General features: G+C 52.7%; 1 protein-coding gene across 2 annotated transcripts; it reads left to right on the top strand.

Annotated features, from left to right (window-relative positions):
- The first annotated feature begins 5,164 nt into the window (after positions 1-5,164).
- ANKRD54 (ankyrin repeat domain 54) lies at positions 5,165-18,199 on the top strand. Of its 2 annotated transcripts, none has more exons than XR_005010532.1 (8): positions 5,165-5,527; positions 6,785-6,832; positions 10,886-10,984; positions 12,366-12,432; positions 12,815-12,862; positions 12,955-13,079; positions 14,534-14,641; positions 15,724-15,808. XR_005010532.1 is itself a non-coding variant. In XM_036762096.1 (8 exons), the coding sequence occupies exons 1-8, from the start codon at positions 5,245-5,247 to the stop codon at positions 15,796-15,798; spliced, it is 858 nt and encodes a 285-aa protein (XP_036617991.1). In that variant the 5' UTR covers positions 5,165-5,244; the 3' UTR covers positions 15,799-18,199. The 2 variants fall into 2 exon arrangements, 1 of the variants encoding a protein (XP_036617991.1); XM_036762096.1 differs by having other exon boundaries at positions 12,361-12,432; positions 15,724-18,199.
- Positions 18,200-22,598: the final 4,399 nt, after the last annotated feature.

Raw genomic sequence — 22,598 nt, 5'->3', positions numbered from 1 at the left:
TCTGAACCCTGAAAAGTAATGTTGACTCATTTGGAAAAGGAGCCAGGGACTAGCTACTGGCCTCTGCCACAGTGTCCCTTGAGGGGAGAACAGAATAGGCTTGGGATGACTTTTCTTTTGAAACAAGAAATTACTGTCCCGAGCGCTGGCCCCTTAATGCTCTCAAACCCTTTGTTAAGAAGTATGAAGGAGGTAGATAAACCTGTGTACTTTGAGTTTGGGGGAAATACATGCTCCCTTGAAAAGTAACCTTTGAGACCAAGGAAACGGCTACGGTGTTGTGTACATAGAGAGAGACCCTCTGACTGTATTTGATTTTCCTTTTTGGGGCAACAGCTGCCTGACTGATTCTCTCCAGGAGGCCTCCACTATCCTAGACATTGCCTGCTCAAACAGCATGTTCTGATAAGATTAACTAGAGAGGACATTCCATTGGAACAAACCTTATCTTTGACAACTCCTGAGACCACAAAGTTAACATTTTGACTCCAGGGTTTACATGTTCCCCTGATTTCTATTTTGCCTCAGAATACCATTGACTCTACAGTCTAAAAAGCTACAAAAACTCAAAGTATACCCTAAGAAACTGAAGTCTCTCCTAACCCAAATGTATGGCACTGGTATATGGTCCAGGTTTAACAGGCATACAGCACTGAGGTCAGCACAACAGCTCTGTAGACCTCCAGTTTGGTAGGCAGCCTAATACTCTTCTTTCCCACACTTTCCTCTGGCGCCTCCCAAACACTAAACTAGCTCTGGCAATGTGAGCATCAGCCTTATCATCCCTGGCAAGTATACTGCCAAGGTATGTGAATTTGCCCACAGCATTCAAAATTTCTTCATTTGCTGTCACTGGTGGTTCAATCGTATCGATTCTGTGTGAATCATCCTCAGAAGATTCTGAAGGGCCCATGGCAAAATAAGGTACTGGACACTGAGGTCCTTTCTTGAGCTGAAGCATTCAAACTCTCCTGCAGAGAGTCACTCTGATAAGCTGGTTATGTTCGAATGCCAAACGTGTGCTTGCCTAAAAGACTATTTTACAGAGATACCACACAAGGCTCACACAACACGTGGATTCTTTCAAGGTCTCTCTGAAGAACTTTGGAATCACTTGTGAGACGTGGGAGATGCTGGCAAAGGAGCCAGCAGCATGGAGTGCCCAAATCAAAGAAGGCGCTGGGCTCTGTGAGCCCTAGCTGGACACCGTATCTTGACCCCTAACATACTGATGTCATTTTGGTCCTCCGTGAACCAGCCTGAATACACTTCTTTAATGCACTAATACATTTCTTTTCCTTTCAGTCTGTCCTGTCTTTGATCCACAGTCACTGAGTATACCTTTCCTAAGAGGTTGAGAGAATTCCTCAATTTGTGTGACTCTGAATGTGCATAAAGTGACATTTTTGCCAACATTAGCAGCCTCCCATGATGCTCTGTGTACTCTTCCTAGTCAATGGGCACTACAAGTCATTTTCCTTACGTTTATTTTGTCAGGAAGAGACCAGATTGGAACATATTAAAAGGTGATGAAAAGGGAGCTGGTTTTCTGTTGGTAAGGCTTTACAAAGCAGGACACTTCTGTTCTGAGCAAGTGTAACAGCTAAACTGAGGCACAAAGGTCTAAGGATAATCAATTAGTAAAGTGCGAATTTACCAATAAATAGGATCTCAGCCTCCTCAGCAAAACTAAGACTTTCTGAATGAGGGGGACAGCCTCTCTTTATCGTTTTGGGGAGTACGGAACAGAATAGAACCTCATAGTCGGGGAACAAGTTATGATTGTTTAAAAGAGCCAAAGTGTAGGGGACAGTATGGTTGGGAATTGGAAACGAGGGGCTCTTTTCCTCCTGTGACTAAGAAAGGGTCATTGTTTGAGTCCATTTGCAAGGTTAGACATAGCAGACCAGACTTCTTTGGCGAACAAACCAGACATCCTTGAAAGATGGCTTCGTGGTGTAAAGATGCTAGACCAGACTCCCCGGTGTCCATCTGCATCCCTTGAAGAGAACAGATTTCCTTGAGGCTCCAGGAATGGAACAGCGATTAGTAGGAGAACTGGATTTTTAAACTTAACCCATTATAGGCCAGCTGAATTTCTGAACAGGACACAATCAATTGTAAATACGATCAATGAAGAATGATATGGAATCAATCTGATTTTTTCAGGTCTTAGCCGTAATCTGTTAACCGAGGCTGAGTCAACCCATCTTGGCAGGCACTACACCCACTTTACAAGATTTATGGTAGGAAAGGTAGGATTTGAGGCCAGGATGTTGGCACCCTGTGCCTCAATGGGAAGGCCACCTCTGTCTGATCAATGCCAAAGCTGAGAGTAGGATTTTGGTCTGAACCTTGTGGTGTTTGGCTTTCTTGAAATCCTTCCCAGGTGAGATTAACAGAAGAAGCAGTTTGGTTGGATTTAAAGTTTCCGTGACTGATGGCCAGTGATTTCGTGAGTGAAGTGAGCCAAAACTCCTGTGGGGATTGGGGGGAGACCTACTGCTAGATCTCCCAGCAAGAGTCCTGGGGAGTCTGGTTCCCAAGGCTAATCAGAATCACCGATTCTGACCCAGCCCCAGCCTCAGGATAGACTCAGTTCTTTGGGATAGAGAATCCTCCTGTCTGTCAAACTCAGCTGTGCTGTGGATAGAGGCCAGGGTTCATCCTGAAGATAGGTGGAATTGACGAAAGAAGAAACTGACAAAGTCAGCCCTGGCTTGTCTAGACTTTTTCTTTCTAAATGCCAGTAATACTCCCTGCAAAGGGCATGTAGAACCACGATAAAAGCTCCTGCGCTCTGAGATTTTAAGTAAGAGAGAGCAGTGTTTGATTTGTTTGTTTCATGGAGTATATGCTGTCCGCATTATCTGTGTTCTGTGGAAATCCAGGTGACCTTTTCTCTGTGGTCCAATTAGTCAAAAAGAAAAAGGGGGAACAAATTTCTGCTAAAGGTTTCAAATCTTTCCTAGCTTTGTCTCATCTCTGTGTTCCTAATGCTGGACAAGTTTAATTTCTAACTGAAATAAAATCTGTTTAATGTGTATTTCCAGATTATGAGGGGAACGTGGTTTAAATGTTTTTGTATAGGCTGAAATAGCCTGGTGGTGGTTTTTGTTTTTGTGTTTTTGGGGGGAGGTTATAGTTCCTTGAGACTATTAAAAGGAGAGACTGTGGGATTTGCATGTAAACTGTATCTAGACACTTCTATCATTCTTTCTTCCCTGCTGAGTGAAAATGTTTACCCCTTCAGTGTAGGGGTGTTTCAACAATCCAGCTAGCAGCTTCTGTGGGGGTGTAAGATCCACCAACAGCCAGCACCCAGAAAGCTGCCAACGCTGCAAAAGCACAGGTTCTTTTGATCTGCTTAACTAAGGAAAGCTATGTGAAGGGGTTGACAAGCTTACTTTAATGCAGCATACAAATATCATTCACTTAGTTTAGGGGGAAAAGCCAGCACCCTGAACTTCAGAACAAATACAAACAAATTACAAACATCAACAGACAGACCTTGTCTGATTCAAATCCCAATACATAGTTACCAGAGTTTAACAAAGTCCCAGCATCCAGGTTACAAGCTGGAGGGCTTCTAGCTATAGCTGCCCGGAGTCTCTGCCTCAGCACACCAGCATGAGTGAGAGCGCGGTGCAAACGGCTCTGTCCTCTCTTCTTACAGAGCTTCAGACCTCATCAAACATCATCTGAATGACCAGAACTTAGGCTGCTATGATTGGCTCTTGAGTTAGCCCCGCCCCTTAGGACCCTGGGAGGTTCACATCCATGTAGGTTAGGTTAACACCTAATAGGGGTTAGAGCCTGGGGCTTAGCACTTAGTAAGACTCCATGAAATACACTGAATTACTCAAAGGAAACAAAGCCAAACTCTTCAAGGGCACTTGTTGAACTAAGTGCTAAGGGCCCATTTTGCTTACCAACACAAGGGGAAGGGATTTCACAGACTAAAGAATGCTCCTATAAAAGTTTTGTCTCTAATGATTTCAAAAGCAAAAAGGTGGGGGAGGGGAGCAAGCCTTTTTGCAGTCAGAAGCTTCTGGTCTGAAGTTTCAGGCCATTATCTGGTGCTTGAGGTTTTCATAGCACAGGTGTTTGTTTTTCTTCCCTGCAGGGGGGAGGGAGGAGGGGTGAGGGGAGGGGAGGAGTGGCTTGTGAAAATAAAAATAGCAAATAATTTGGAAATTTGCAAAATATTATTTTGAGGAAAGATCATGATGATCTTCTGTGGATGATCTGGCAGAATTTAATTGCCTCGGTAAATTAGAAGCAAAAACAAGTCTGGAGGGCGGGTTGGGATGAGAAGGTGCTAATTGTTCCCATTTTATAACTGGGGAAACTGAGGCAGAGGTTAAGTGACTTATCTAGGGTCACACTGCCCGGTAAGTGTCTGAGGCTGGATTTGAACGGGGTGGGGGGGGGGGGAGAGACTGAGAGAAAGAGGAGAGACACAGAGAGATGGAGAAAGGGAGGAGAGACAGAGTTACATGATTAATAAACATGAGCGCGTATTATACATTTCCATTTATGTTAATGTTTGTTCTGATCCGAGACTTAAGCATTCCACCCGGCAGAGGGCGCCGCTTGTCCCCGCCCCTCCCTCCTCAAAGTCAGAAGTTGCGTTCCGTCCCCCGCTACTCCCGCCTTGTTTTCAAACGCTTGTGCTCTGAGGCCTTCCGTCCCCCGAGGGATCTAGTAGAACTTCTTTCCCACGGGCGGAAGCTTTTTTTTTTTCACGCCCGCAACATAAGCTCAAAAAATACCAAAAAAAACCTTGTCAGACTTAAATTTTTTATCGAAAGAATCCCATTCCGTTCCCTGTTTTCTTTTGTGATTGGTTGCGGGAGTCTGGCACTGATTGGCTGAGGCATAAGCGGCTCCGTGGGGGAGGAGTCTCAAGCAGGGTGATTTGATTGGCTCTCGAGGTGAGTGGCCCGCCTCGCTATCTGACTGGACTGTGAAGGTGCCCGTCGGATTCGTACCACCAATCCACATTGCAAAACCTAGCTTTCTCGGTCTCATTGGCTGCGGCCGCTCGGTAATGGTAGACTCTGATTGGTCCAAGAGGCTGCTCCTCCGGGCTTGGGGCCCTAACGGAGAAGGCCTCTCCCCGCCCTCGCGGCTGTCTGTGGGGCCGGCGGCTGAGGCAGGCCAGAACGAGGTTGACGTGACGTCGACGCTGACGCTACGGCGGCGGCGGCTGCGGCGGGGGCCGAGGTCGGCGCGGTTGCCATGGCAGCTCCGGGCGGAGGCCCGGGAGGGGGCGCCGGGGCCGAGGGCGGCGCGGGGCCCGAGGGCAGCTTCTCGTTCGGGGGCTTCGCGGCGGTGCTGGGCGGCCTGGGTCCCGCGATCCCGGCTCCGGCCCCCGCCCCGCTGAGGCTCCTGCACGAGCTGTGGCAGCGCGACCCCGGCCCAGATCCGGGGGGTGAGCGGAGCGGGAAGCTGCGGCCCTGCCGCCTGCGGCGCGCGGCCCGGCCACACCGCCGCCTGGGTCCCACGGGCCGGGAGGTGCACGGTGAGCGGGGGCGGGGGGCGGGGCAGGGGGAGGCCCCCCTCCCCAGGCATACCACGGTCGAGACCTTCCCCCCATGCCTGGGCGCCGAGGTCGGACACCGGAGAGGAGCCCTTTCCCTGATCACCCGCCCCCAGTAAAGCCTCCCCTCCTCTCCCGTCCTCGCCACACGGGGTCTGCCGAAGGGATACCCCCGCCCCTCCTGACACCAGGATCTGTCAAGGTTGTCCCCTCCCAGAGCTCATAGGGGCCAAAGGGGCAAGGTCCTTCTCCACTTCGGCCTATCCCATCAGGGGTCCTCCATACCCGACAGAGGGATGCTCTGGTGTCCGTCCCCCCCCACCCCAAGCCATTGGTGTTTGATCAGAGGGATGCCCCCTCCCCCTTCAGCTCCTGGGGGTCCAGGAGGGACATCATCATCAGCCCTCTTTAAACCAGCAAAGATGTGCCGGAGAGGCAGTTCCCCCCCCCTCCTGCCTGAGTCCCCATCCGCCCCCCCCCCAGTTACAACCAAGAGAATCCTCCTTGGGGAAATGCCAGGGACCTCTACAATCTAACCCCCTTCCTGCTACAGAGGAGGAAGGGAAGGAGTCCACACTCAGAGAGGATTTGAACACAGCTCCTTGGACAGTACTCTTTTCACTACATCCAAATGCTTCATGATAGGATTTCACATTTCCATGGCCCCTTAAGGGCCCTGTTGGCCAGGTAGCCTGAGTCTTGACCCCATTTTAGAGGTGAGGAAACTGGGGCTAAGAGAGGTAGGGTGACTTGCTCCGGGACCATAGGGCTGTTAAGAACTAGAACCACAATTTGAACCCGTGTCTCCTACCTTAGCCATTCCCTGCGGTGTCAGAGCTCTGGCCCAGGAATCACCAGCAACATTTGTATGTGAGACATATTTGGGGAATGGTCTGGGATATTGAGCACAGGAGGTCAAAGATCTGGTGGTCTCAGGATTTCTGGGAAAATAACTATGGACACCCACAGGGGGCTGCCAAGGAGCCGAGTGGCCCCCTAACATGCCCCCAAAGAAAGGCCAGAGAAGGAGTTGGCAGAAGGGCCGTTTCTGACCCTCCTATGGAGCTTAGGAAGTCACTGATTTGGAAGAAGGGGCCTCTAGTTGCCTTTTGTGTCCTGGCTCTTTCCCTGGCTTGGATAGCGCTCCTGGGCTGGGAGAGATAGTTAAGAAATGATGCCCCGTTGCCCCTTCCGAGGACGTTTTATTTTCACACTGGTTGTCTCTGATTCTCTTGACAGTGCTGAAGAGACTTCGGGAATCTGCCAATGCCAATGACTTAGAAACAGGTGAGTTTTCACAGAGGTGTCTACATGCCTCCAGGGATCCTGGGAGTCCCCTGAGGAGGAGGAGGAGGAGGAGGTGGAGGCCTGGGCAGCTAAAAAAAAAAAAACAGATGAGGAAGAGCCTGATGTCATTCCTTTGAGAAACAGGGAACCTCTGGAGGGAGGCAAGCTTATTGTTAACCAATGTGCCAGACTGCATGTGGTCATGTGGGTGAGGGTGCAAGGGTTACCGGTCCTGGTTGCTTCTTGGGGATGAGGCAGGGGGCCTCTCCAAACCTCCCCACTGGCATCGGCTGTTTGCATTTGGAGGCAGGGCCACAGCCCCACGAATGTCTCCTTGGCTTTCTACCGGAGGAACGCAAGAGATGTTGCTTCTAACTTGTTAAAACCACAGGACTCTTTACCTACACCGGCTCATTGGAGGCTCCCTATCAGCCTGGGAGGTGGATGTTCCAACTGGGATTTTCCTGACTGGAGAGGAAGAAGGAAGGGGCAGAGGCGGCCAGCCCTCCTTGTCTTCCCGCCAAGGCCAAGTTCTGCCAGGGCATCAGAAGCTGCTGGACCAGAGAGATGAGAGGAATGCACTGGCCTGCAGTCCTGTGGCTTCCAAGCTGGGGAGCAGAGCCGAAATGGTCATTGTACACACCCGGAGGGTGAAGCAGCTAGGCCAGGGCCGCATGGGGACCAGACTGGGGCTAGAACCTCAGAGATCCTGCAGGAGAAATCAGACTTGGGTGGCACATGTCTTGAACAGTGAAAAATCCTTCTTTTAATTAAGAGAGGGATCCAAGCCAGAGAACTTCCTATTCCTGGCAAAGTTCTCCAGTGTTCTACTTCAGTCGTATGAGGTCCCACAGCAAGGGGAAGGGACGCTCAAACCCAAGTCTCTGAGAGAGGACTGGGCTTGTAGTCGGGGAGATGTGACTTTAGATTCTGCCCCCAGCCCCTTTGAGCCTCCATGTCTGCATCTGTGAAATGGGGGCAATTCTGGAGTGACGCCCTGGGACGGTGGGTCTGACACCCAGAGACAGTCATTCTTGTACCTCATGTCCAAAACTTCACAGCTTGCAATTGGGAGGCGCTGAGGGGGTGGGAGGGGGTCCTCTGTCTGGAATTCCTTGGGCAAATTGGGGTGGGGATTAATCATCCTTGCAGGCTGGGCCTGTTACAGGAAGTGGTGAGAACCCCAAGAGATGTTTCTGATCAAGTATAATTCACATTTCAAAACCAGCAGGGATCCTCTTTCCTTTTCTTGTGATCAGGGAAGGCCTGAAGCGATTGGCTGATACACATGTGGTATTCTGTCCTGGTTATCCCCGACTCTTCTGTGCCTTTCATTTTACAGATGAAGAAACTGAGGCACAGAGGGGGAGGGATGTGTCTAAGAGGGTTGTGCTTCCCTCCTGAGTAGCGGGGTCAAGGGCTTCTGCAAAGTGAATTGGCTACAGGAATGCTCGGCTTCTGTGTGTGTTAGCAACATATTACAACAAACAGCTAGATTCCTGGCTGCCTCCTTAGTCACCCCAAAGAGCGCCAGCCTGAGGAAGCCTCGATGGGGCCCCAAAATTTAATGGTCCCTGTACTCTATACACACAAATTTGTCAAAGAAACCACCCACCCCAGTTGGGGCTGGGCCAGGAGAGGTGCCTGCACAGGGCCAGGCCAAGGGCTCGAAAGTCTTTTTGGGTCCAAGATTGCTTCAGCCACGTCCCCTTCCCTTCCCTAAAATTTGAGTTTTCTTGGTGCTGTGGGCATCTGGCTTTTCAACCCCGCATCCGTCAGTAAGTATTGGTCAGGACAGGTGGACTTTAGGTTTTTTGGTTAAGATAAGTAGAATAAAGCGCCTCTTTCCTGGGTTCAGTGAAACGGGAAGGATGAAATGCAGACTCTCCAGAAGAACTTGGGGAAAGGGAGCTGGCCTGCACTGGGCAGGGAGCAGACAATGCCAGGGCGCCCGCCTGTGCTTGGGTTTGCACCTTCCGAAGGGCCTTCCTTCACATTTCACGCAGGAAACTGCCAAAGTACTGCCCTTGGTGCAGCAGGCTTTGTCAGCCCCATTTACAGATTGGGGACTTTGGCTCAGAGAGGGTGAGAAACCTGTCCAGGGTGGCCCAGCTGCCTCCCTGCCTTCAGAGTCCCAACACATGTGACAAGAAGGGAAGGGAGGAGGTCAGGCGTTTATTAAGGACCTGCTGTGTGCCAGCCCCTGTGCCGGGTGCGCTACACATTTTAACTCCTGTACCAAAGTATTAAATTGTACAGTACTGACTATAAATGCTGTAGAATTTAACAGAGGGAAGAGCCTGTTGAGGGCCAGAGTGGTCAGGGAAGGTTTCATAGACGATGAACTTTTAAGCCAAGACTGAAAAGTGTTGGCAGGGTTTGCGTAGGTGGTGGGAAGGCATTCAGTGGGAGGCTTAGTGTGCTCCTGCTGGGGCTCTGAGGTGCCGGCCCAGAGGCTGCAGGTGGAGGAGCATGGCACTCCCCTCCAGCTGGCCACCACACTCCGTGAAGTCTATTGTCTTCTCCCTTGGGCAGATGTCTGGCCCCCAGTGCCTAGCATGGTGCCTGGGTTTTTCATTGGTTCATTCGTTCACTTCCCCATCTTAGAATCCTTCGCCTCCTTCAGAGCTCCCCTCAAATGCCTCCGGCCATGGAAAGCTGTCCTGAGGTCCCCTGGCCCCAGTGCCCGTCTCCTACAAAGGGCTGGTTGTGTAGTTTGTACTTGGTTGTGTGTGGGCTCACATGAGCTCCTTAAGGGCTGGGGCTTCCTTGTTTTTGTCTTGTACAGTGCGTGGCACGTAGTAGGCCTTGAATAAATGATGGTCCAGTGATTGAGGCAGCCCAGGAAGCTGCTGTAGGCCCAGACTGTCCACAAGGAGGAAGGTGAGGATCTCACTGCCCTCTGCCCGGGCCAGACTGTACGGAGTGTGGGGCTCTGCTCTGGGGTACCACGTTTTACGAAAGATGCCAACAATCAGCATTTATTAAGCACCTACTATGTGCCAGAATCCAGGCCCAGAGAGTCCCTGCCCTCCATCCAGAGCAGGCCTTAGGTTATAGGAAGCAACATTGGTACAAACTCCATAAGGATAATAGGCAGCATTTACTGGAGACTGTTAGGTCTGCCAAGTGCTTTATCTGCAGCATCTCATCTGGTGCTATTAGCACCCCACTTTATAGATGAGGACCTTGAGTCTGAGGAAGGTTCAGTGACTGTCCAGGGTCACTGCTAGTAAGGGTCTAGGCATGATTTGAATTCAGGTCTTTCTCACTGCAAGGCCAGCGCTCTATCCACTGTGTGCCTGGCTGCAAGGGAGTTTGGGGGTGAAGGCACTGGCATGGGGTGCGTCAGAACAGGCCTTCCTTCAAAGGAAGTTTGGGATTTCCAAGTAAACGAGAATGCCCAGGATGGTCAAAGTTGTTGAATTATTCCCTAGACTTAGTAGAACTGAGCACGTTTAGCCAGGAGGGGAGAGGGCGAAGAGGAGACCCAACTGACGGCTGGGGTGGGGGGAGCTGCAGACACCAGGTCAGACCGGACCTTAGAATGAGAGCTGGCTGCCCCAGGCCCTGGAGCTCCTTGTACAGGCATTTCCTGATTCGGATGGTGTCCTTGGGCTGGCCCTTGGAGCTTTGCTCCCTTACTTGTCTGGAGCATCTGCTGGCGCTTGACCTATTGATGCCCCATCTCTCTTCATCTCCTCCTTGGCGATTTCAGCTGAATTCCTGGGAAGTGCTCCAGTGGGGCTCGTCTCTTTTCTGCCTCAGTGGCCCCGTTCTGCAGCCCAGTGGCTCACTCAGGGTGAGAGTCTGGGCAAGTCTTGGGCTGTGCTCAGGTAGATTGAAGCTCCAGGGGTGGAGTTGGGCCAGGCTGGAGCTTGGTGCTGGCTGAGGTGCTGAGGGCTCCTGTGCTCCATGCTCGCTGCTCTCCCAGCTCAACCCCGAACTTTGCTGGTCACAGACATGGCAAGGAGGGAGCCCCTTCTCTCAGTCATGGTACTCAGCTAATGCTCCCTTTCTCCTTTCCTTCTCCTCCTCCCTTGGTGGCGTCAGTGCAGCATCTGCTGGAAGATGGGGTCGATCCGTGCGCGGCAGATGACAAAGGCCGCACAGCCCTGCACTTTGCGTCCTGCAACGGTAGTGACCAGATCGGTGAGTTCCCAGGAGCAGGGCTGGTGTGATGGGTCGCTTCTCATCGAAGGGAGGAGGAGGAGGCGGCAGAGGCAGGACCCCTATGCTTCCGCACCTTCCGGGGGAAGGGTGTTTGGATTGGAGGCTCAGGGCATTCTCCACTAGGAGATGCCACTTAGCATTGGAGTACATTGTGAGCTGGAAACATGGTTAGATCAATCAGTTATTGAAGTGGACTTGGGCTGCGGGCCAGATTCTCCTGGGGTCTTTGTGGGAATCAGGACACCTGTGCCTTTCTCTTGGCTTTACCCTGTTGCCTTGGGCCTCAGTTTCCACTTCTGTGAACTGAATGCATTGAACTTAAGAGATAGCCGAGGCTTCTTCCCACCTGGTTAGCTATGATTCTATGGCTGGCATTGTTCCTCCCATCTCCACCTATCAGGGAACTGGCCCTCACCTGGAGTGAATTTTTGAAGCTGCTGGCCTTAGCCTTGCTTGGGCCACCCCTAGCCTCTGCCTTGGGCTTCCGAATGCCCGGTGAGGCCCGTCACTGGTGTCATGACCCAGCCCTTCCCCAGGAAGGGCTCACACTTTCTCCATCTTGGAGTTTCTCCCTTGACTCTCAGGGGCCATGCTGGGATGTCGCATGCTTAGTGAAGAGGCTTTCAGGTCTGCGGTCCCAGCTTATTTTCAAGACCCCCGGGGGAGGTGATCCACAAGTACTGAGTGATTTCTTCCTCCCCCACCCTGTTTACATTTTAAAGGCTGTTTTCATGCACATCCTACAGTTGACCTGTACAATCCATGCGTTTCCCCTTTCCTTGGGCACCAGAGAGAGCCATCAGGATGCGCCTTAGCCGGCTCCTTCCTCTGCTTCAAGCCTCTTATGTGCCAGTTGCTTCTAAACTGTTGTCAAAGGATTTTCTCTGAACATCTCAGGTGCCTCCCTAGGGACTCCCTTTATGCTTCCTGACCCCCCAGGAACACAGAGCAGTCCTTCCACTTGGGAGCTGAATGGTGGCCAGGGACATTGGAAGACCTTGGTCCTCAGACTGGCACTGTCTGGAATTGGGATTTTGGAAGTCTCTGCCTGAAAAGGAGAGAAATGACCTTGATGAGCTGACTTTAGCTAGTGAGCTGGGAGGACCTCAGAGTTCATCTGGAGGTTCAGGACCCTCTTTTATAGTGGAGGAAGCAGGCTCAGGGAGCGAGGAAGTGACTTTTAGAAGGTCTCAGAGTTGAGATTAGAACTCGGATCCAACAGCTTCAGGGCATCCCTTTGCTGCTCTGGAAGGTGGGCATCCCTGTCCATGGGGTAGGGCGGGGCACAAAGGGAGGGGAGGCAAGGCAGGAGGGGCTCAGCTCCTAGAGCCTTCTTTGGGGCATCATCTTTGCAGTGCAGCTGCTCCTGGACCACGGTGCCGATCCCAACCAGAGAGATGGGCTGGGGAACACGCCTCTGCATTTGGGTATGTGCCCCCACCAGATAGCAGGAGGCTCTGAGAGGCCGCCATCTCTGCCTTCTTCCCGCCTCCCTGGCGCTCTCTTGGTGGTGCCAGGGCTCACTCAATCCTCAGCATCTGGTGCTGAGACAGCAGGAGAATCCCCTCTCCCCCACCCCCAGCTCACATCAGCATCTTCAGCGAAGGAAGCCCCTAAAGCCCCCTGGTGCAGAGAGTTCTGCCCTCAGGTGCCGCTCACCTTGCACTGATTGCCAGTTCTTTAAGTTTCTGAATGGGCATGACTTTGTAGGGTGACCTGTAGGCAGTGGGGTCTCGGGCTCACATACCCACCACAACCCCCAGGACCGGTTTGGTGGCTTCCTGACGAGTGCCATGTCTCCCCCCACAGCTGCCTGCACCAACCATGTTCCTGTCATCACCACGCTGCTCCGAGGAGGTAAGGGGTTTCAAGTCTGCCTAACTACTACCCCCCCCACACCTATCCCTGTTTCCCTCCTCTATCTCCTTCTTCCCTTCCTTCTTTTCCAGGGGCCCGGGTAGATGCCCTGGACCGGGCTGGCAGGACCCCCTTGCACCTTGCGAAGTCAAAGCTGAATATTCTACAGGAGGGGCACTCCCAGTGCTTGGAAGCTGTCCGGCTGGAAGTAAAACAGGTGAGGACAGCCCTCGGTCCTACACTGTGCTCCTAGCGTAGGACTAGCCTGAGTTGAGAGAATAAGGCTCGTGGAGGTGATGGGTGTTATGGGAGAACCTCGGGGGTCTGCTGCCCGTGGGAGCCAACAGCGTGCTGAGAGAGGGTCAGGAGGCCAAACCAAGATTTCTATGTCTGGGCCTCACCAGAGGATTCTCCAGGCTGTATCAGAGGCAAGAGTGATGATGTTTGGGCTTAGACCTGTCCGAGTGAGGCAGGTTCTCACACATCCCTGAAGGGAGAAGCCAGGCTTGGCCAGAGGAGATCATCGAGGGGGACGAGGGTCACCACCCAAGGATCGCTGGGGAGTCGGCACATCCGTAAACAGAGAGGGGACATGTGGGGACATCCCCATCCTAAGGGATGGGTCTCTTGCCGGCTCTTTCTCTTGGATGAGGAATGACTGATACCCGGTAGGAAAGGCCCCTGCCAGCCAGAGTGGCCCCTCTAGAACCCAGGAAGAGAGGAGTGGGCTGGGAGGGAGAAGAGCCACGACCTTCTGGGCTCCACGCTGGGTGCTATCGCCCACCCCACATGCCCTGGACTGAGGACATGTCGCAGCATCACAGATAAGGAACCAGGCCTGGAGAGGTTGGCCAGGCTCGACCCCCAGGTAACCATGGTGCCTACTGTGTGCCAAGTCATCCTCAGGATGGCCCTGGGAGCCACCCCGAGCCTAGTCTGGGACATTGGATCCCTGACTCCAGGCCTGTGGTGCTCTCTGGTGGCCCCAGGGTCCCCAGCTGTTAATAGGGGTGAGTCAGGGGCTGTATTGTTGGGAGGAGGGGCTTGTGGGCCTCTCTTGGTCCTTCTGTGCTGCTGCTTGGCCTTCAAGACCTCCCTGATCCTGCCCAGGGGCGTGATCTCCTCACTAAAAGCATACCTTCCCTGATGTAGATAGCAGCCTTCTGTGGCAGGTCCCTCTGGCCAAGAGAATGACAGTCACAGCCCAGTTTGACATCAATACTTTTACGGTATGAAAAGGCAAGTTCCTTAAAACAAACTATGAACTAAAGTGCACAGGCAGTAACCCAAAATGAAGGGCCTGGAATCAAGAGACCTGAGTTCAAATCCAGACACTGCTTGGGCCAGTCCCTTCACCTCTGCCTCAGTTTCCCCAGCTAGAAAATAGGGATAATAACAGCCCCTTCCTCCCAGGGCTGCTGTGAGGCTCAGAGGAGCCTATTTGTAAAGCAATTCATGATGTTCAAGCAAAGCCAAATGCTTGGTCTCTGACCTGGGTCACCTGGAGGCTGCAGCCTCTCCTTCCATCCTTGGTTGGCTCTCGCTCTGGGCCGAGGGCCAAGGCTGTCTTCCAGGGGCCTTTTCTTCAACCCTCCTGGCTGCAGACCTGTCGAGGTTCCGCAGCTCACCTCCGCGCCATCCCCCACCCCCCACTTCCCTCTGTCTCTGTAGATCATACAGATGCTCAGAGAGTACTTGGAGCGGCTGGGGCAGCATGAGCAGCGGGATCGGCTGGATGACCTTTGCACCCGCCTCCAAATGACGAGCACCAAAGAGCAGGTGAGGCCCCGAGGGTGCGCCTCTGCCAGGGGCTGCCAGCCCCCTCCTGTGCCCTCACCCAGCTCTCTCTTCCAAAGTGGTTTTTTGTTTTTGCTAACATCCATAGGTGTCCTGAACCAGGAAAATGTCATGCTGTGTTAAAGTACAGTTTGGGGTTAAGCTTCTTTTCCAAGGATTGGAACAGTGGTCATTAAACACTTGGCTCCTTCCCTGCTGTCCTGGTCCTTTCTGTGACCACCCAGGGTGGTCACAGGCCAGTCACTCCAAGGGATGGAAGGCCAGGATCTCGACCTGACCACAGGGACCTTAGTTCACCTCCCCAAAAAGGCCTTTTGTTCTTGGCCTTGAGGTCTGCAAAGGATTATAGGATGGAGAAATATTTTAATTTCTAGAGAAACTGAGAAGGAGCATTTGAATAGGCCCCTACATGGCCTGAGATGAGCAGGGCCCAGAGAGGTCAGAGCTGCCCACAGAGTGGACTCCTGAACATCTAGTAGGGGCAGCAGGAGGAGGCAGCAGAGGTCCTGGACCTGTGGGAAGTTACTGCTCAGAGAGCTTGGGGAGGCCTCCTCCCTCCTCCCAGGTGGACTTGCTCCATGTGGCTGGCCCTGTTAGTCTTTCTGGGGCCCCACAGGGGGCTTCTTTCTGGAGGAGCCAGGGGTCATCAGGGCCTGGGGCGGTCGCATCTTCTGCCCCAAGGAGCTAATGGGTATCCAGCTGGTGTGGAGGGTCAGAGGTCCTGCCTTCAGCACTGACAGAAGCCTAAGGGCTGGCTTATTCTAGGCCCTTGCTGTGACCCAGGGCTACACATGCCAGGAGCTCAGAATTAGGGTTGGGTGGGTGGGTGGAGAGAGAATGCCTCCTGGTTTTGGGCCAAATGAGGGGAAGGCTGCCTGGGACTCAGGCCTGGGAGGGAAGGTCTGCCTGTCCACTCTCCCGCCCTTTATAATAGGAGTGTGGTCACATCTGCTCTCTTGTGAGTTTTCTCCCTGGTTTTTTGGTAGAGGGAGAGCAAGTAGAATTCTTTCCATTTTCCGGATGAGGACCCTGAGGCTTAGAGAGCTTTGCTTTGGTTGTGACAGGTGGACGAGGTGACGGACCTCCTGGCCAGTTTCACGTCGCTCAGCCTGCAGATGCAGAAGCTGGAGAAGAGGTAGCCCCAGAGAGAAGACCCTCCTGTCCCCTCCACGACCTTTGCCCAGCTCCTATCATCCCCATCTCAGGAAGAGAGGAGACACCAGCCTGGCCTGCTGTTCTTCCCTGGATCCCCCACTGGTGCCTGAGAGGCCCCCGCTTCTTCAGAGCCTCGTCCCTTGGCCTCCATCACCAGAACCCCAGCACTGTTCCTTCTGCCCCCAGGAAGCCCGGCTGGGCTGATGCTGTTGGCTTCGATCTGGACAGTAGCCACCCCTGGTAGCAGGAGCCTCAGCTCAGGGGTTTCCAGACCCCCTTCTCCCTCCTCCTTTCCTGGACACAAATGGGAGCAGATAGGCCTGAGCCCTTCCCACCATTCTCTCTCTCATGAGCTTTTCAACAGCAGAGATTCAAGTGCATGACTTTGAGGCTTGCTGCTGTGAGCAGAGAAGGCGGGAGTGGGGTGGGGAGCCCCTTTTCCAAGGCCTTTTGGGGAAGATGCAGGGGTTCTGGAGGTAAACTTCGCACCTTTCACCCGGTGTTTAAATCTCAGACTTGACACCTCAGTGGAGCGAGGTAAGCTGAGTGAGGATTTTCTTTTAAGATGGGAGGTTCTGGGTGGGGCTGCAGTCTGCGGAAGGGGGACGGCCTTGAACCAAAACCCTGGATCTGAAGCCTGTCATTGGAAGTGTTGGTTCTTGGCAGGAGGCAGGACCCTCCCTTGCCTCCCCCTGTGGGCAGGCCCAGGGAGAAGCTGCCTGCCTTCCGGGCCTTGACAGGGAGCCTTAGGGGGTCTCCTCTTGGAGATTCAGGGCACCTCTACAAGGTATCTGTCACTGCCTCTCCCCTCCTTACCATGGTCTTGGACCACTGTGGGAAAACAGACTGTATTGCCTGCAGGTTCTGATTCCCTCTTTTCTCTTACCCCCTCCCTGCCTTTTCTGACCCAAATCACCAGTTTGGATTCCTCCATCCTTTGGCTGGGGGCCGGCAGGGAGTGGGGCAGATTGCTTGCCAGGCGCTGATCCAGGCTGCTCCCCTGAGCCCGTGGGGGAGGAGCTGAGACCTGGGGCAGCTACAGGGCCCTGAGAGGCCTCTGGGAGGGGAAGGGATTGCCAACCGGAGAGCCACGGCTGTGTCCACAAGGCAGAAGGGAATTGGCCAAGGAGGTGGTGAGAGCTTGCTCTCCTGGTGCCAGAGGCTTGGCCAGCAGCTCCTCAGGTCCCAGGGGCTCTGGAGCAGTTGGAGGGTGGGCCCTCAGGGCATGTGGCCAGCATGTTAAAGGGGAGCAGGAGCAGGGAGCTGCCTTGGGGGGGAAGGGCTGGGGGGCTTCTAGCCCTCTTGTCCCCTAGACCCTGTTCCCATGGCCTGTGATGGAGTCTAGGCCCTGAGCAGGGAAGTCAGCAAAGCCTCCATTCCATCATTTGTTATCTGAGCACTGTAGGCTAGAGCCATTGTGCCATAATGTGCATGGTGGGTCCTCACCTCACACCAGCCCAGGGAGGGGGGCAGAGCAGGGGTGGTCTACTCCCATCACAGACAATGAAGTTGTCTTAGAGGAAGTGACCTGCCCGAGGTCACACGATGAGACTAAAACAAGTCTTCTGACCCTTGAGTCACCAATAAATGCTTTTCTAACTTTGGACCACTGGCCAGGGCCAAGGACTTGGTGATAAGAACTCTCCTTTCTGGGTCTTATGGAGCTGTGGCTGCAGCCCCTGCAGGAAGGAGCCCTCCCCAGGCTGCAGCTCCCAGGATTGTGGCAGAGGGACCCGAGCTGGGGTAGCACAACTATTCCCAAGGCTCTTGGCTTAGGCTCTTGGGCTGTCTCCATTGGGGTCTGAGGGGGGATGATGGTCAGGCTGGTGGGGGTGGTAGCCTGGCCCCTGCTGCCTCCTGTCTTTCCCAGGGTACCCTGCTGCTTGGTGGGGAGGGCTGACTCCCTCTCCCCAGGGGATCTCTGGGCCAGAAGCTTCCCTGTATACTTAGGTATGTAGGCACAGCCCCACTAAATGCCCAGCCCGTTGATAGACCCCAGGGGGACCAAGGCCTCTGGGGGCTCCCCCTCACCATTAGCTCCAAAGCCAGGTCTCACGCCAGTGTCGGGCTCCCAGGGCAGCAAGCTTCCTCCTCAGGCCATACTGCCTTTCCGGGGGGAGACAAGCCACAAATGCAAGCCAGTGACCAAAGGGACGGTATGCGCTGCCATATCACTAGGCCTTGTGATTCCTATACCGCTCAACTGATTGCTGGAGCCTGCAGCCTCTGGGAAGCCTTCCTTGTGTCCACAGACATCCCTTCTAGCTAAATGTGCTGCCTGCCTGCCTCCTCCAGTGTTGGCCTCTCCATTGGCCAGGTCTTCTCTCTGTTTCCTACTTGTGTATGTGTGGGTTCACCCTTATTAAACTGTAAACTGCGCAAGAACTGTGTTGGTTTCTTATTGGGGCTGGCCCAGGCCGGGGATGTTTGTGGGACTGGATGGAATTGGATTGGAAGGTCCTTGGGGAGTGAGATCTTGGAGCTCCAGACCTTTGGGTGGCGCCTCAGACTGTCCCTCAAGCCTAAAGCCTTACAGATCAAAAGAGGCTCAGGGAGTAAAGGGTCTTGCTCGAGGTCCCCGAAGGAAGGCTTTCTCCAAGAGGTGGAATTCTAGTTGCATCTCGAAGGGGAGGGGAGGGTCAGAATAGCTGAGGGGAACATCTCTGGTCATGATTTGGCAGAGTCAGGGGGCTAGCCCCCAACTGCACTGTCCCACGTGGAGTCAGGAGCACCTCTCAGTCTGCCGGCTCCTTGTTAGGTGACCTTGGGTAAGTCACAACCTCACCTATAAAAAGAGGGGCCACCGAACTAAATCCCCCTTCTAAGAATCTATGAGTGCCATTCCTTTTAGCCTTCCAGCTAAAAGACCCGGATTATGCCAATGAACGTTTCCCAATTTTCCCTCAATCAGGGAGGCAACCATTGAGACCTAAGTGTGGGGATGGAGGTGGGAGCCTAGAAAAGTGGTTTGCACCAGAAATCCCTGAGAGTAACCTCCCATCTGGCTAGAGAAGCAGCAGCAGCAGCTCACCCTGTAGGCCACAGTCTGAGGAGCCCAGAGACATCAGTTGAACCCTCCAATTGACTCCTTAGAACAGGGAAGTCAGGTACCTTGGAACATGGATTATTAGGGCTGGGAAGGACCTTAGAACAGGGAAGGTCAGAGCTGGGAGGGGCCTTAGAACAGGGAATGTCAGTGCTCCCTGCTGGGAAGGACCTAGGCAATAACTTAGTGCACCCCACCCTGCCATGGAGGTATTTAGATACCTCAGAAGTCTTGGGGATCTAAAGCCTGGGCTCTTCTGAATTAGGGCTGTATTCTTGACATAGCCCACTTCTCTGACCCCTTTCTTCCTCACTTAATCTCTCATCTCTAGATTGTTGCCCCCTCCCCTCCCCATCCCCATCCCATGGACTTACAGAAACATAAGATCTTAGGTATCCAGCCTGGCCTCTTTCTTTTTATGAGGCCCAGGGAGGGGAAGACACTTGCCAAGATCCAATAGGTAGGGGAACTGCCGCTTCTGAGCTCCTGGCCAGTGTCTGCCGGCCTTTAGATGGATTGCTCTAAAGTTAGAGGGTCACCCATCCAGATCCCACGTCATTTAAAAAACGTTGACGCATCGATTATAATCACTGTGCCCCCCTCCCTCCCACGTGTGTACGTGGGGGTCTCTCTCCAGCAGGGTCCTGGACGGACACTGGGCACAGGAGGGGCTGGGCCAGCCCCAATACCTTGGAGACAAGGTGCAAGGGCAGGGTGGTGTGTGAGGTCTGCTGCTCTTGTCTCTGACTCCAGGCCTCCCAGAAGCCTGGAACTGAGTGAGAACCAAGGTAATCATCGTCCTAATAGCTTCCGTTTACACAGCAGTTTCAGGTTTACAAAATGCTTTACGGGATCCTCACAACTGCCCCGAGCTATTATGTCCATCTTACAGATGAGGAAGTAGGCTGCTATGTCAAGGTACTTGTCCTTAAGTCTTCCTGACTCTCAAGGTCAGCCCTCCAGCCACTATGTCCCCTAGCTGCCGTCTGATCCCACCCTCCCCCCTCCTTTTATAGGGAGGAGACTGAGGCCCTATTAGTTGACTTAGCCATGGCCATAAAGCTAACAAGTTAGACTTAGAATTCAAACTGGCTGCAGATCTGTGCTTTCCCACCCTGTCTTTGCCCACCTGTCTGTAGTAGGGGAGGGGGCTTGGATGGTCTTGCCCCATTCTGCCCCTCCCTAGGACTTCAAGAAGGCCAGAGAGTGGGCAGCTTGAGAATCCTCCAGGCATGGTCCCAGAGGGCTTCATCTCTTTGGATTCTCCCACTAACTCTAGCAAAAGGTAATTAAATTATCGTCTCTATTTCAAAGGCAAAGAAGGGGTCTGAGTGGTTGTTCCTCCCACTAAGAATACAGTTAGCTCAGGATACGATGATAGATGTGAGAGACCACTTTTCAGATTAGGAAACTGAGGCACTTCCCTAAGGTGGGAGAGGTCCAGCAGCTGAGCAGACACTTGAACCCGGGGATTGACTTTAGATCCAGGGCTCTCATGCCCTGCCCTAGTATGCTCCTCTCTCTCTCTCTCTCTGTCTCTCTGTCTCTCTCTCTCTCACCCCTCCCCCTTTTCCTGTTCCTTCAGCCCTCTCTCCCTTCACGGTCCTCTTTGCTTTTCTACCATGCCCCTCCTCCAGCGTCATTGTGCCCCCAGTCCCGTTCTGATCCTTCCCACCCCCGCTTCATGGATGCGGTCACTCTGTGGCTCTGGTCCAACCAAAGGCAGTTTCAATTTCCCCTGTCTCCATGGCCCTGGCGGCCAGTTACTCAGCTCTAAACCAGCCCATGACATGCCAAACGAGCCTCTGGGCAGGGACGAGAAATTGATATCCACTAATGGGAAACCTTGGCCTGGCTAATTAGTATTTATTTCCCCAAGTACAAGCCATTCAGATGATAAATAGCAACTAAAGGCCAGCTTCCAGTAGAGAATGGAGAAAGAGAAGCTGGAGTAGCCTGCATCAGCCGACCCCCTTCCCAAACCACTGGACAGGAGGGTTGCCTGGGTCCAAGGCTCTAAGGGCGTTGATCACAAGCACATTTTAGAACAGGAAGGCGATTAGAGGTTGTTAAATCCATTTTATGGATGAGAAAACTGAGCCCAGAAATGTTCAGTGACTTGGCCAGGATCACAGGTATGTGGGATGAAAGACCCTCACCAATTAAAAGTTAATAACGAGCCATCTTAGGGTGGGAACAGAAATAAATTTTATTCAATTCTCGAGAATTGGGCATCCCTCGCTACAACAAATCCAGCAAGGGAGGCGCTTTACAAGGGGCAAGGTCCCCATAATTATACCTAACACAAGAGAATTCCCACCCACCTCTGACCCTTCTCACCATTGGCTGGGAGGGGGGGCTTACAATCTGAGCGTGAAAGCTAGACAAAGAACCGGGAAATTGAGGCACAGAAACTCCAATTCCCATTCCCTTAGTTAATGATTACAACTGAGGTGACATCTATAAATCTAAAGAAGGAGAATAGGATAAGGGGAGGGGGAGACCCTCTCCATTCTTTACAGTAGAGAAAAACAGGTCATTATGACCCTGTTCTTACTGAGCAAATCTTTAAACCAGAACCAGAAGAAAGAACAAAAAGTTTCAGGGTAAACTTTCCCAGAGGCTGAGCCATCAGACTCTCATGGACTCAGAATTTTTTTTTTACTTCCCTATTTCTTGATTTTTAAACATTTCTTAGTATGTATGTATATATATATATATATATATATATATACATATATATATATATTTATACATATCTTCCCTGTGAAGTCTTCACATTTTATTTACGTCACACACAGGGTTTGAGGTGGAATTTGAATCCATATCTTCCTGACCTGGTCCAGGACTGGTAGCGTTGCACATTGCCTCTCAAAAGTCCTTGTTATCTCTGTCCCTCCAGTGACAGAGATGTTCACCCTCAGTCCAACCTTCAAGGCTCCCTATGATCTGGCCCCAAGGTTAGACCTTCCATGGCCCTGCATGGCTCAGGTACCTCCTGCCAGGTTGGTCTGGCTGCTGGTGCCACCCTTCTCCTGATATTCAATGCCTCCCTGACTTCACAGCTTGGCTCATACCAAGGACCAGCTCCCTCTGTGTTTTTACTGCTTCCAATTCTGCTCCTGCTTCCTTCCAAGTCCAGCTCATGTGGCCTTCTTCTGGGGAGCCTTTACTGAGGCCCCACCACCAGCTTCAGCCAGGGCCCTCTCCTCCAGACTCCTGGAGTCCTTGTGGTCAGGACCATTTGGGGGTACCTAGGACAGGTCACCTCATTTGCATAGCCCGGTATGGCCACAAAAAGAGGGAAGGATTCCAGGTCAGGTGGCTTGGGTTCAAGGTCCATCTTCAGCTCCATGAGCCTCAGTTTCCCCTTCTGTCAGATGAATACATGAGGAGGCAGCAGTGATACAAGGGAAAGAGAGGTTTTGGAGGAGGAGAACCTGAATTCTAATTCTGCCCCTGTTCCTTCCTGCCTGTGGGACTTGGTGAGTCACTGTGTTTCCTGATCTATAAATGAAGGGGAGGATTAGGGAGGCCTCTCAGGCTTCTCGTGCTTTTAGAGCTACCATCCCAGGACCAATCAAGCAGGCATTTAGTCAGTGCCTACTGTGTGCCAAGCACTGTGGTATAAATACAGAGAATAAAACAATCCCTCCTTTCCAGAATCTCACATGCTGATGGAGACAACATAGAAATGTAAATGTATGTACGTACATATTCACACACACTACCGAGAAA

Source organism: Trichosurus vulpecula, chromosome 5 (assembly GCF_011100635.1).
Source record: "Trichosurus vulpecula isolate mTriVul1 chromosome 5, mTriVul1.pri, whole genome shotgun sequence".
Taxonomy (NCBI): Eukaryota; Metazoa; Chordata; class Mammalia; order Diprotodontia; family Phalangeridae; genus Trichosurus; species Trichosurus vulpecula.
This window is presented reverse-complemented; position numbering and strand designations above follow the sequence as displayed.

Excerpts from the sequence above, each read along its gene's own strand:
- ANKRD54 (XM_036762096.1), top strand. The coding sequence starts at position 5,245 with ATGGCAGCTCCGGGCGGAGGCCCGGGAGGGGGCGCCGGGGCCGAGGGC. Across the intron at positions 5,528-6,784 it reads CACGGGCCGGGAGGTGCACG|TGCTGAAGAGACTTCGGGAA; the intron begins GTGAGCGGGGGC and ends TTCTCTTGACAG. Across the intron at positions 13,080-14,533 it reads TCCGGCTGGAAGTAAAACAG|ATCATACAGATGCTCAGAGA; the intron begins GTGAGGACAGCC and ends CTGTCTCTGTAG.